The sequence below is a fragment of the Danio aesculapii genome, chromosome 21 (assembly GCF_903798145.1).
Source record: "Danio aesculapii chromosome 21, fDanAes4.1, whole genome shotgun sequence".
Classification (NCBI taxonomy): Eukaryota; Metazoa; Chordata; class Actinopteri; order Cypriniformes; family Danionidae; genus Danio; species Danio aesculapii.
The window spans coordinates 11,871,410-11,885,748 of record NC_079455.1 but is presented as its reverse complement, the minus strand read 5'-3'; the positions used below and the strand labels follow the sequence as shown (position 1 = coordinate 11,885,748).

The 14,339-nt window shown below is 32.7% G+C and overlaps 1 protein-coding gene across 2 annotated transcripts in view; it reads left to right on the top strand.

Moving 5' to 3' along the window:
- Positions 1-14,339, top strand: part of pof1b (POF1B actin binding protein) — a 56,808-nt gene that overhangs the window by 31,777 nt on the left and 10,692 nt on the right. For both annotated transcript variants that reach the window (XM_056445816.1, XM_056445815.1), the window contains exons 5-8: positions 1,118-1,198; positions 3,292-3,384; positions 8,969-9,082; positions 10,763-10,915. In XM_056445816.1, coding sequence (XP_056301791.1) covers positions 1,118-1,198; positions 3,292-3,384; positions 8,969-9,082; positions 10,763-10,915 — 441 coding nt within the window. The remainder of the gene's footprint in view (positions 1-1,117; positions 1,199-3,291; positions 3,385-8,968; positions 9,083-10,762; positions 10,916-14,339) is intronic.

Here is a 14,339-nt window from a genome sequence, read left to right as displayed (position 1 = left end):
TTCATTCGTTCACTACGGACAATTTAGCTTACCCAATTCACCTATAGTGCATGTCTTTGGACTTGTGGGGGAAACCGGACCATTGGAAGGAAACCCACGAGAACACAGGGAGAACATGTAAACTTCACACAGAGATGCCAACTGGCCCAGCTGGGACTTGAACCAGCGATCTTCTTGCTGTGAGGTGACAGTACTAACCACTGAGCCACCATGCCGCCCTCAAACCCTTTATTACAGTAAAAATTATTTTTCTTTTGTTTTGGTACCATAATTGTGTCCTCTTATTTTATAATTTGTCTTAGAATTTTCTCTTGACAAGTGCCGTTTTGCGGAAAACTCTTAAATAAAGCTGGCTTGGGCATGTATTATGCAAATTACTAACATTGTGCATGTGGACGCTAATTTAGAACAGAGCCAAACACTTTAACTACACAAATTAAACACTTCAAACAGAAGAACGAGTTTAAGAACAAACTTGTACATGCATATGCTCATGTTGTGAAGTAGTTTTTGTGAAAGAAAGGTTTTTGTGAGAAGTGTGTGCAAATGTGCATATAAATATAAAAACACACCCAATTATTAATGAATGAGACTCAGTGACCTATATTGTGCATGTTGATAATTTTCATCATAAAGCAGTCAATTAATGTATCACTCATTCCAGAATTGCAGGCACATTTCAAGCATTTTCCATAAATTCTCCTTAATTCGGAATGACATACAACAAATAATAATTTTTAGTAAACTGAATGCATTATTCATGTAAAATAATGCAAATGCTTAAATGTGATAAGGAAGATTTAATTCTGTTTCTAATTGTTGTTTAACGTATTGTAAAATGTTACAAAACTCTAGCACAGTTGACAATATCAGAGTTGACATTTTCTATCAGTGTTTTACAGATTGTTATGCCTTTTTATAACTGATTTAACAGTTGACCAGAATGTATCGACAGCCATACAATTATTTTGTAATTGTATTTTTTTAATGTTTCCATACATTTAAAAAAATAATAATATCAGGTTTATCTTTAAGATGCAAAATGTACACTCAATTTTCTAACCAATCGTCCATAAACACTGAAGTTGTAATTGTCTGTATATGTGTGTGAATGCAGATGGAGAAAGAGGAATTTGAGAGTCTCATACCTAAAGGAGTGTCTGAACTGACTAAACAGCAGATCCGCTACCTTCTGCAGGTAGGAGCAGATGAACGCATGCCCAATCCCATCAGCCCCACACACACCCCTCAGTTAACCCCACCCACAGACGTTCAGAAACCCCTCCCAGGAACACATGTTTCTTCAGGCACAACGGGCTTCACACTCAATCTGTTCACTTCACAGGAGAGAACAAAAAGAAGAAAAAAACAACTTTATATTCTTTAACCTTAAAGGGATAGTTCACCCAAAAATTAAAGTTCTGTCATCATTTACTCATACTCAAGTTGTTCCAAACCTGTTTGAGTTTCTTTCTTGTGTGGAACACAAAATAATTTTAATATTTTGAAAAATGTTGGTAACTGCAATGTAAAAAATATCTGTAAATAAGCAGTTTTCCATATTTTATTACTTATTTCTTCAAATATTATTTCTATATAGATTATATTATTTCAAAATAAAATGTCAATAAGAGTCACTTATAAGAGTCACTAACTATATAGTTGAATTTTCAACAACATATGTGGAATGAGCAGAGGTCAAGGTCTCATAATACAATTCACAACTGTAAAACAACGGAAAACAGAAAATACTGAAACTGTTAATGAACAGATATTTTTACAGTGCAGGCAGCATTATCTTTGTATAAGTTCCATTGCAACTACATGCCATCTAATTCTCATTAGAGTATTAGTAGACTGTTAGGTTGGTATAAGTTGATATGCACTTGCAAAGTTTTTATAGTCAGTTAAGTGTCTGTTGGTTGAGCAGTGTTAGCAGATAAGGAAACAGTCTACTAATACTCCATTGAAAATTAGTTAGCATGTAGTTGCAATGCAACTAATAGTAAACAGAATGTGCAATTGGGATCAAAGGAACTGGTTTTTGGTACTTATGTTTACATTTTTGGGTGAGCTTGTATAAACGATGTGCTGCAAAGTCAACTTTGAGGTCAGACTAAGTGCTTTCTGTAATTAGTTTAAAGACTTAAATTCAATAGTTGCTATATGCCAGTAATAGTTAATTTTTTTAAAACATCAGCATTTTAACTTATAAAACTGGCTAAATATGTAAAAAAAAAAAGATATTTTAGTTAAAAAAGTCTTTTAGTTAATACTTTGGGATAGTAATCTCTTCTGCTCATAAAGACTGAATGGATTTAAATGAATCAAAAACACAGTAAAAAGGAAAACATTGTGAAGGGTTTTTAAAATGCAAAGAACTTCCTACTTGAATATTAAAAAATTGTAATTTATTCCTGTAATGGAAAAACAGAATATTTTAAGCATCATTACTCCAGTCTTCAATGTCACATGATTCATCAGAAATAACTGAATATTCAGATTAGCTGCTAAAGAAACAAGTCTTATTATTATTGATGTTGAACGTCTGATGTTTTTTTGAAAACAGTTGCAGTATATGCTACAGTTTATACAGTACATTTGAGAAAAGTAAAAAGAACATCATACCAACAGTAATATGTGGTAGTGGTAGTATGATGGTCTGGGGCTGATTTGCTGCTTCAGGACCTGGAAGACTTGCTGTGATAAATGGAACCTTGAAATTTTGCTGTGTACCAAAATATGCTTAAGGAGAACATCCGGCCATCTACTAGTGACCTCATGCTAAAGTGAACTTGGGTTATGCAGCAGGACAATGATCCAAAGCACACTAGCAAATCCACTTCTGAATAGCTTAACAAAAACAAAATTAAGACTTTGGAGTGGCCTAGTCAAAGTCCTGATCTGAATTTAATTGAGATGCTGTGTTACAGCAATTCTGCAAAGATGAGTGGGACAAAACTCCACCACAGTGCTGTAACAGACTCATTGCAAGTTATCCAAAATATGCATGTTGCCCCTAAGGGTGGCCCAACCAGTTATTAGGTTTAGGGGGCAAACACTTTTTACACAGGGCTGTGCAGTTCTGAATTTTGTTTTCCCTTAATAGTACAAACCTTCTTTTAAGACAAATATGTTTACTTGTGTTTTCTTTGACTAATATTTTAATTTGTTGGAAGATCTGAAACAAAGTTTGAAAAACATGCAAAAAATTAGTAAGGGGCAAACACTTTTTCACACCAATGTACATGGTATTAAATTTACTATCTGTCTTATTTCTCTGTCATCTAGACTCGTATGACAGCTGATAAGACCATGCATCTGGTGATGACCACATTCAGCAGTCTTCGAGAGGAGTTAGTGCACATGCAGGAAGACCTGAGGGTGAGTACGATGCTCCTGCCACTAAACCAGCTGTCAGCCTCATGTCCTGTAGAAACAGCCTCCAGTTTCCACTGACGATACAGTACATATCAGATGAGCAGATCAGGTTCTGCTTGTGGGCGTGGGTTTGTTTTACTACCCAACTTTCAGCTGACCTTGTGTTTTTCAAGGTGTGATGCGTGTATAAACACATTCAAGGGTATGATGATGTAACTGCTGCACAAGAGTTTCCAGCGCTTTAACAGTATACTAGCTATATGTTGGGGGTAAAAGTGTTTTATAAAACACCAATAACAGAGTTGATATTTCATCCCATTTTGTGCTTTAGATTCTGATTTCTTTAGATTTTGATTCTAACCTCAAATCAAATAGTCATTGATATATAATTTTTTAACAATATTTCACAGAAACAAAGTTGACCTAATCATCCACTATTAGTGTATCCTAAACATTTTATACAAAAAAATGACATTCAGAGTTTCCCATCAGAGGAAGTACCATCACTTGGAGGAAGTCGCATGCTTGTTCTAACAGTGCTTTACAGATTGTCATGCCTTTTTATGTAACAGAGTTGACCAGAAAAACACTCCGAAATAAGTTACACGGTGGTACAAATAATGTTCCTTAAAGAACAGTTTTGTACCTTTGTAAAAGTTGTACCTTTTATGGTACAGAAAAGACCTCTTATGATGCTGTTCTGTGCTTTTTATGGTACAATTGAAATGGAGGTACACAATTGTTCTCATATAAAAGGTACATAAGTGTTGGAACACTCCTTCCTTATTACAAAATCTATGAAAATAAATATGACTGGAAAGGCAAAGTGATTTTATGAATAATTTCCATATTAAAACATGAATCATCATTTAAAAGCATATGTTTGGAGAAACTCATAAACATTATTTTATTAAGTTCTATAATACAAAATAACTGGTAAAACAAAACTATAGGTATTGTAAACTAAACATTTAAAGGCATTTTTGCAGACAAAAAGTGTTCATGCAGACATTTTAGTATTGTAAAACTAATCATTGTGCATACCTCGTTACAATACGTTTGCATAATTCTATTTTTATTTTAAAAGTAAAATGAAAGTAAACTAATAAAATTTTAAGTGATTACAAAGTTATTGTGTAAAAATGTGTTTTATTGTACATGGGAGAATGTATTTTTGTGAAAAGTGTTGTGAAATGTTCAAAAAATAGATCTTTTAAATCATGTTAAAGTATTTTTTATTCTTTATTGTCAATGGAAAAGGTGTATTTACACACACACAAAAAAAACTTTTTTTAAAAACATTGTTTAAAAATGTAGTGGATCAGATTTGTACCGGTGATGAAGGTACAATATTGGATCTGCAGGTTTTAAAAACCAAAGGTACATTTTGGTTTTCAATGGAACAAATCATATCTTTAAAGGTACAAACTGCAATGGTACAAATTTGTTTCTTTGTCTTAAGGTACAATTCTGTTCCATATAAAGGTACTGCCTCGGTGACAAGGGTTTGTACCTTTTTTAGTACAACATTGTACCATTTTTTTCTGAGAGTATAGGTAGCGACACAACATTTATTTTTTATAACTAAAATGACAAATTATTCAGAAAATAGATGTTTCATGCAATGTTTATTTAACTTGGTAGTGTAAACACATTAAAAAGATGAAAATGTGACTTAATGAAATAATTCATGATAACGAATGTCTGCCTTTATTACCATCAGCAGGAAGGTTCTAGTGGCCAAAAAATCTCCAACTGAAGATATGCAGAAGCTAGTTGGGTCTTGATGTCAGAAAGTCTCTAAAACCTCTAAAGTCTCTAAAACCTACACTCAAAAAAAAATGGCTTTTGCTGCTTGTTGAAACTGCTTAATTCAAATAAGTTGAAACAACACAATCTCATTTTTTGGGATGACTTAATTGCTTTATTTTCAGTCCACTTTAATTTGTTAACGTAAATAATTTGTGTTGGGACAACATGAATGACCTGTGTGGAACCCAGCATTTTTTACAGTGTACTTTGCAGGTTGTTTGAAAGGACTTTCAAGAAAAAATCCTCTTTTCTCATCCAAAAACAAACTCAAGTGTCTTCAATATTTGCATTAATATTTTAAGCAAAAGGTTAAACAATAGAAAAATTTTTCTCTTTCTTTGCTTATTATTACCAAGGGTGCAAATATATACAGTATATGGAAAGCTTAACTTGAATCATTTACAAACAAGAATGCTTTGTTGGTACTGCAAAAAGTCACTTCCCAGAACATTCATTTCCTGTTTGACTTCACAAAGCTTTCTGTTCAATTAAACATAAACCATCGTAGGATCACCACAAATACATGCACAAGTTTTCAGTAGGTGAGCCAGCATGGAGCAGACAGCAGCTTTTAATGATTTACTGCAATTACATCACTGTCTGCAATCACAATTATCCACCAATTATCTACTTACCTATAACAATTCAAGTTACTTAAAAATGACTTATGGAGTAATTAAACTGAGTGTGCAGTCTCCATTAAAGCTAGAAATACTGCAAAATGGAAGTAAAATATGATACATTATGCTTACTTGCATATCTTCATCATCTTCTTATTTTTTTATTTTTATTATTATTACTAAATTAAACCAAATATTATTATATTTAATACGTCACTTTAAAAATATTTAAGCGCAATATAACGTATATCTAAAAGTACACTACTAATGTTTATGCCTTAATGTCTTCATTCTTTTGAATTTATACACAGGTGTGTAAATAGAAACATTTATTATTATTAGTGCTTTTTCTATGGGAAGCTAATAAACAGTCTTCTGAGTTTGAACATGTGTATATATATATATATATATATATATATATATATATATATATATATATATATATATATATATATATATATATGAGCCTAAACTCAGAACAGATGCAGATATGAGTTCATGTTGGAGCAGCATTTACTGTCGCTTTAGGAACCAAAAACACGTGAGCATGAGCTGCACTGTGATAAATGTCTTTTACAGTTGCCAGTAGCTCATGATTAATAGTTTTCCTTTTAATTTTGCTTTCAAAATGCATTATGGGATCTTTGATCTTTGCTCTGACTACTTATAATGTTTACAGTTTCTTCTGATTGCTTAAGCACAATTTTGAAATTAAGGCTCATTTTGTCAAAACACTACACACAATTTCCACATCCACACACAAAACAGCAGAACACATCAGTTCTTTTGCAAAATGAAACACTTCATTCAAAAACTTACAACAATATAACATAACACAATTTTAACACTGTACAGAACACACGCTTCATTCAATATAAATCTGTTTGCTTCATTTACACACTGCTGTAATCCATCTTAAACACTCATATCATTTCTAACTGACTAGTACTGATATAATCTGGGTTTGATTTGTTTCAGAGATATTGCTATAAAGTACATGAACATACTGAATTCACCAAACAGTGATAGACTGAGAGCTAAATATTGCCCTATCCTAACAAACCATACAACAATGTAAATTGACAATTGTTATAGACATTGTTTATAGCTATACTACTGTAAACATATTTATCGAAGACTAGTGAAGTTTATACCTATTGCTTTTTATTGTGGTTACAGCTGATTGGTGTATCTACAGTTTTGCAGCAGTGTGAGTGCACACCTGATGGCTGTGTTTAACCTATGGTTCATGTGTGTTCATTTGAAGGCCTTTGCTGTGAAATTGCAAGGAAATTCCATCATGAAACATTTCTGTGTCAAAAGCTTCCAAGTGTGTTTAGTGATTTGCATATCACTGTGTGTAATGTTTTGCAAAAAGTGTGAAGCTGACAATGTGCTTACAGTTGTGCAGATCTAGTCTTGTGTTTTGCTCCTTGAGTGTACAGTTTTGCCAATTGTGGGAAAAGTTTAGTTTTAGTGTGTTAGCAATAATTAAAAACTGTAATACAACTTATTTCTTGTACTTTTTTCAAACTACTTAAAATGTCAATAAAATTTGCATTGTTTACTGTAGAGTTACATTCTCAACATTAAGATCACATCCTATAATGCCAAATTATGTGAGGTTGAAGTCTGGCTGGGGCGACACAGTGGCTCAGTGATTAGCGCTGTCGCCTCACAGCAAGAAGGTCACTGGTTTGAGTCCCAGCTGGGTCAGTTGGCATTTCTGTATGGAGTTTGCATGTTCTCCTCGTGTTGGCGTGGGTTTCCTTTGGGTGCTCTGGTTTCCCCCACAGTCCAAAAACATGCACTATCTGTGAATTGAATAAACTAAATTGGCTGTAGTGTATGTGTGTGGATGAGTGTGTATGGATGTTTCCCAGTACTGGGTTGCAGCTGGAAGGGCATTCGCTGTGTGAAACATATGCTGGATAAGTTGGCAGTTCATCCCGCTGTGAGGACCCCTAATAAATAAAGGGACTAAGCCAAAGGACAATGAATGAAGTCTGGCTATTATATAATATCAAGATTACAATACATTCCCTTTTCATTTTAAAGTAGATTAATGAAGAGTAGATAATAAAATGCTGGGAATTAATATGTAATGAATGTCTGTACATTTGTTTATTTGTAAGATGAAGGTATTTTCACGCAGATCTGTTATGTTCTTTGCTGCTTGCATTTTATTGATACGAATCGTCATGATTTTGGCACGTGCTCCTTGGTCTGCAGGTGATTTCATGCCTGAGAAAAATCTGTACGCCAATTGCTTTCCCAAGTGAAAAATAAATTCAGCTGTTGCTGCCAGATTTTAATTACTACTAATAATATAATATATGCTGCAAACCTATAATTAAATTAATAAATCAAGAGAAACCTTTTTCAAGCAAAGATAATTTTCAGACTTCACTGAAAACATGAATGCATGCGTTTTTGGCATAGACAAAGTGTGCTGGTACACATTTCTTGTCCACCATTTGTATATGTTGATCCAGAAACATGCCTAGTGTGATTTCACCAAGTATTGACATGTTCTTGGATCGACATCTGTGTTGATCCTGGAACAACATTCCAATCAGTCAATTAGATTTAAGGGATACGTTTACAGCTTATGTTAAGTTTAAGCTTAGATTAAGGGTTATTAAAATTTCTGGTAAATCAATAAATTAGACTACAGACCCAGTTTAAAAAAGTCACTGCTTGTCATAGGGTGATCATTATTTCAGTAGGTACACAGACAGATATATGAGACCTTTTGGTTATTGTTTAAAAAAATCAGGGTTGATATATTTATATACATTTTGAAATGTCAACTTTTTTCGATTTTTACATCCTTAACTCTTTGTAATGAAAAGAATCATATATGGTAACCTCATTGACACTGATTATAATATACTTTTTTCTTTTAAAATCAACAAAGTTTAAAAGTCTTGTAATAGCCCCCAGTAAGAGGATTTTTCTATTGAGTATTTCAAAGAGTGCCCTATAAAGAGTTTACATTTGAGCTTCTGAATTTACACCAATGCATTAAACCTGCAAAATTGAAAGCATTTCTCCATTGCAAAAGTATGTAAGCCTGTTTTTTTACTGCTCTAACCATGCACAATTACATGGTTGGTTGCATTTGGGTTTATTGCATGTGTCTTGTTGTGCAGCGTCTGGAGAGTGAGAAGGAGGACCTGGAGAGAGATCTGAACTTTAAAGCAGATCAAGCTCAGCAATATGACAGACTACTGGAGAGTGTTCGTGAACAAAACAGACAGCTGCAGGTAGGGGCTCCAGCATAAATAAATTTAATGAATTTTTATTTCTGAAAGGGGTCATTTTCTGAGATAAAAAATTAGTTTTTACATATCAAAACATAATTTAGAGGCAAAAGAGCTATAAAGGCCGTCCTGTTTTGACTCCTTTTATATGAACACAGTTTAAATAGGCATTGGACTGAAAAGTAAATACTAGCTAATGTTAATGGCAAATATCTTTTGTATATTTAAACATTTCAGTATTTGAAAATACAACTTCCCCAATATAAATTAAATTGTTTTCCAATATAAAATTTGGTCCCACTCTTTATTAAGTGGCCTTATCTACAATATAATTAAATCAAACTATTAATAGAATGGACTTAAAATTCTGTATGTCGGTTCGACAATGCTTCAAAGATGGGCACTGCTGTAATTTAATGTAAAAATGCATAAATATTTAGTATATACAGTTGAAGTCAGAATTATTAGCCCCCTTGAATTATTAGCCCCTCTGTTTATTTTTTCCCCAAATTTCTGTTTAATGGAGAGGAGATTTTTTCAACACTATTATAAAAATAATGGTTTTAATAACTCATTTCTAATAACTGATTTATTTTATCTTTGCCATAATGACAGTAAATAATATTTACTAGATATTTTTCAAGACACTTCTAACTTAAAGTGACATTTAAAGGCTTAACTAGGTTAATTTGGTTAACTAGGCAGGTTAGGGAAATTAGGCAAGTTATTGTATAATGATGGTTTGTTCTGTAGACTATCGAAAAAATATATAGCTTAAAGGGGCGAATAATTTTGACCTTAAAATGGGTTTAAAAAAAAAAAAAATGTATTCTAGCCAACAATAAAAAAATTAAAACAAATAAGACATAAGAAACAAATAAGAAAAAATCTTATCAGACATACTGTAAAAATTTCCTTGCTCTGTATCATTTAGGAAATATTTAAAAAAGAAGAAAAAAATCAATGGGGGGCTAATAATTCTGACTTCAACTGTATATTAATTGATCTGTAAAAACAGACAATGCAGTTACTCAGACTTGTCTGGGAGGACATAATTATCAGAATCAATATAGTTGCCACATCATTGTCTTTTAGATTCAGCCTTTGTGAAAACTTTTAAATCACACTTTGTTTGCAAAATTATCCATGGTAAATTGTAATGATGTGAAGATTCACTGAACTAATCATTCAATCAAATTCTCAATTCGATTTCCTCACAATATTTTTAACAAAATACGATTGAAGACATCATTTAGTAAATTAATTACCCTTTATTAGGTTATTGCTGCATGTTTGTTTAAGAAATTGAAATATAACATAACAAAATGTCTTGTTGCCTTTGGAGTATCTTTAACCTTTAGTTTCTGCATAGGCCTGCATTTGCCTCTGTGTTTACCTGCTGCAGTATGAATCAGTGGGCGGAGCTAAACAGACAGCGATGCAGAAGATGTTGCTTTTCTGAAGATGTTGAATTTAGCCAGTACTATTATGTAATAAAGTGGCACATTCTGAACTAATAGACTCCAATTTACACTCCTTTTAGACTAACAAGAAAATGTAACAATGAAGGAACTTTTATATTCGTTCAAAATATGAAGGGAAATTAGCTTTCCTAGTACATGACCCCTTTTAAAGATTAGATTGATCCTATAATAGTGTTTAAATCTTCCTTCATTCTCTCAGATGTCTCAGAAGGAAAGTAACAATGCTCAGCGGACTTTGGAAAGTCAACTGCTGACCTTCCAGAGCAAAGACCCAACTAAAGACTTCCGCATCAAAGAGTTGGAGGGCAGCAAGAGGGCACTGGAGCAGGAGAACGAGCTGCTCAGGAAGAAGGTGGGCAAATTAAGATTCAAAATGAGAGTCGGCATGAAACATCTTTTGTTCTCCATTTGTGATGTACAGTACTCAACATTTGAAGTAGATAAAAACCATTCATCAAAGTTGTACGACTATTCTTTTCTTAGGACAATTTAGAAAAACATGTTTGATCCATTTCAAATGTTGACTACTGTATATACAGTACAGTTGAAGTCAGAATTATTAGCCCCCCTTTAAACTTTTTTTTTTTTTTTTTTATATTTCCCAAATGATGTTTAACAGAGCAAGGAAATTTTCACAGTAGGTCTGATAATATTTTTTCTTCTGGAGAAAGTCTTATTTGTTTTATTTCGGCTAGAATGAAAGAATTACAATTTTTTAAACACGATTTTAAGGTCAAAATTATTAGCCCCTTTAAGCTATTTTTTTTCGATAGTCTACAGAACAAACCATTGTTATACAATAACTTGCCTAATTACCCTAACCTGCCTAGTTAACCTAACTAACCCAGTTAAGCCATTAAATGTCACTTTAAGCCGTATAGAAGTGTCTTGAAAAATATCTAGTAAAATATTATTTACTGTCATCATGGCAAAGATAAAATAAATCAGTTATTAGAGATGAGTTATTGAAACTATTATGTTAAGAAATATGTTGAAAAAATTTTCTCTCCGCTAAACAGAAATTGGGGAAAAAAATAAACAGGGGGTTATAAATTCAGCGGGGCTAATAATTCTGACTTTAACTGTATACAGTATATACCAGGAAATGAAGTATTGGACTTCTGTCATGTGCTGTTGGTCGAGCTCATGTGACTGATATGTTGTCAGGCCCCTTTATCATTTCTTATCCTTCCATCAACAGAAAAATGAAATATTAAACTTTATAAGTCTTATACTTAAACTTTATAAAGTTTATATTATTATTATAATAATGAGTGGGGGGCTCGAGGGCTCAGTGGTTAGCACTGTCACCTCACAGGAAGAGGTGTTTCCCAGTACTGGGTTGCAGCCGGAAGGGCATCCGCTGCATAAAACATATGCTGGAATAGTTGGTTCATTCCACTGTGGCAACCTCTGATGAATCAGAGACTAGGCCAATGGAAAATGAATGAATGAATAGTGTTGTGTGTAGATACATCATTTATTATACGAACTGCAACATTTCATGAGGAAAAAGCATTTCATAGTTTCTTTAAAGTTATTTAACGCTTTAATCTGTATTTGCACATTTATTACATGGTAAAAATTAGTAACCTTTGCTAATGCAGATATTCGTTATAAAATTATACACACCAACAGCATAAAAACTAAGTAAAAATGCTGTTTATGTAACATTTTGTACAGTAACAAAATCTGTTTAATGCATTTATATGTTTAATAGACATCTAATAGATGTCTAAACCTAGACGTCTTGGCTAAAACAAGGCTACATTTGGTCTGTCAGTGAAAATCTAATAGATGTCTAACAATAGACAGGATTTCCCAGTACTGGGTTGCAGCCGGAAGGGCATCTGCTGCATAAGCCAAAGGAAAATTAATAAATTAATGAATAGACAGGAATGAATCAGTGTCTAATCTGTCTATTTGATGACTAGTCTGTTTTGGACTGTTGTTCGATGTCTTTTAGATTGTCACGGACAGCCCAAATTTAGGATGGACTTCAATTAGATGATTATTAAACAAAATAATTGCTTGGGGGGGGGGGGGGGGGGGGGGCTGCATGTTGCTACATGAAGAAATAGTAAAAACATTTCAAATGCATACCACAACTGATATGAATGTAAAAGATAACTTTTGGTTCATTGAGTTGCATACATCACTGCTTTGGTGGAGCAGTTCAGGTTTTCAATGAAAAGAACCGGCTTGGAGTCAGATGTTTTTAAACTGGTCTGCACTGGTCGCACTGCATGCTTGTGTGCAGTCAAGTGTGCAGCAAAGAAAATGCAAGAGAAAGATAGACAACTCATCACATTCAATTCACACTGCAAACTCACAGCTCTTATGTTGACGGTCAATCCCCTTGTCTCAATATACATGTTAAAATATATTATGCACTCATATTTATTAAAGCGATAGCTCACCCAAAAATAAATATTTTGTCATTTACTCACCCTTCACTTATTCCAAACCTGCTTTTCTTTCTTCACTGAAACACAAAGAAAGATTTACTGATGAATGTTGGGGAAAAACAGCCATTGACTTCCATAGTATTTTTGTTCCAACTATGAATGTCAATGGCTACATATTGCAGAATATCTTGTTTTGTGTTATAATGTTATTTGATATCTGTTTTGATGTCATGGTATAGGTATATTTTCAGTATATTAGGGGGTGAAACTAAATATAATTGTGTGACTTTTTATTGAATGCTGGTTTATTGAAAAATTGTACATATGTCTTTGATAAATATAATCATAACTACAATTTTCAAAGGAAAAAGCAATCTCAGACAATCATGTAGACTGTATAGTTGAGCTCTATTACTTGTACACTGTAATATTAAAGGCTTTAAACTGACCAATTTTAAATTACCATCAGGTCAACTATTAAATACAGTTGTTGTTTTTATGTAGGTAATATAATCATTAGTACTTAACTAAATGTGTATGCAGAAATGTAATTAAGCATTAGGCAGTTAATTAAAAATCTGTGCAAAGCATCAATAAAATGTAATTTAGCCTTCATTTCTTGTTTTCATGCCATTTATTAAAACATTAACATAATCATGGCATGTTTATTATGTGTTTTATAATTTATACTATATGTTTATTATTTATATAGACCTAATTTTTTTTTTGTGAACTATAAAAGCTATGGACACTGAATTGCTTAAACTGGTAAATGCAGTGTGCTGTGCACTGATTGAGCAATTACAGGAGACGTGAGATGTTCATTCATATTTATTTTGAGGCTGTAACTAGTATTAAAGAGAAGGAATGATGGTGTTTATTTGTCAACAATTATTGTTTTAAATTCTTGATAAAATGGACATATTCTTGATGATTTATTGAAAGTAGCAATTCTTGGTACTGGGTATGCTTCATTATTTGTATTTACACATTAACTGAATCGGACTAAGTAGACTAAGAGATTGATCTCAGTATGTAAGAATCAATATTTATTTATCGAAGATCTAAAATAGACATGTTTCAAATTAAGTTTCGAATGTACAATGGTTAACACAACACCAAAAACAAATATACTTATATTACTTTATTGCAGGGGTGCCCAAACTTTTTCGTATGAAGGGCCAAAAACCAAATATTATTCATAGCCATGGGCTGAAGGTAAATATACCAAACTTTTTTACATTAAAGTTGTCATGGTAAATTTCCTAATTATTCAATATATTTCAAAATAAATAGTAAACATTTCTTTAAATAATTTTAACTAACACAGTATAACTTTTCAAATGATAACTTTTTGCAAAAAAAAAA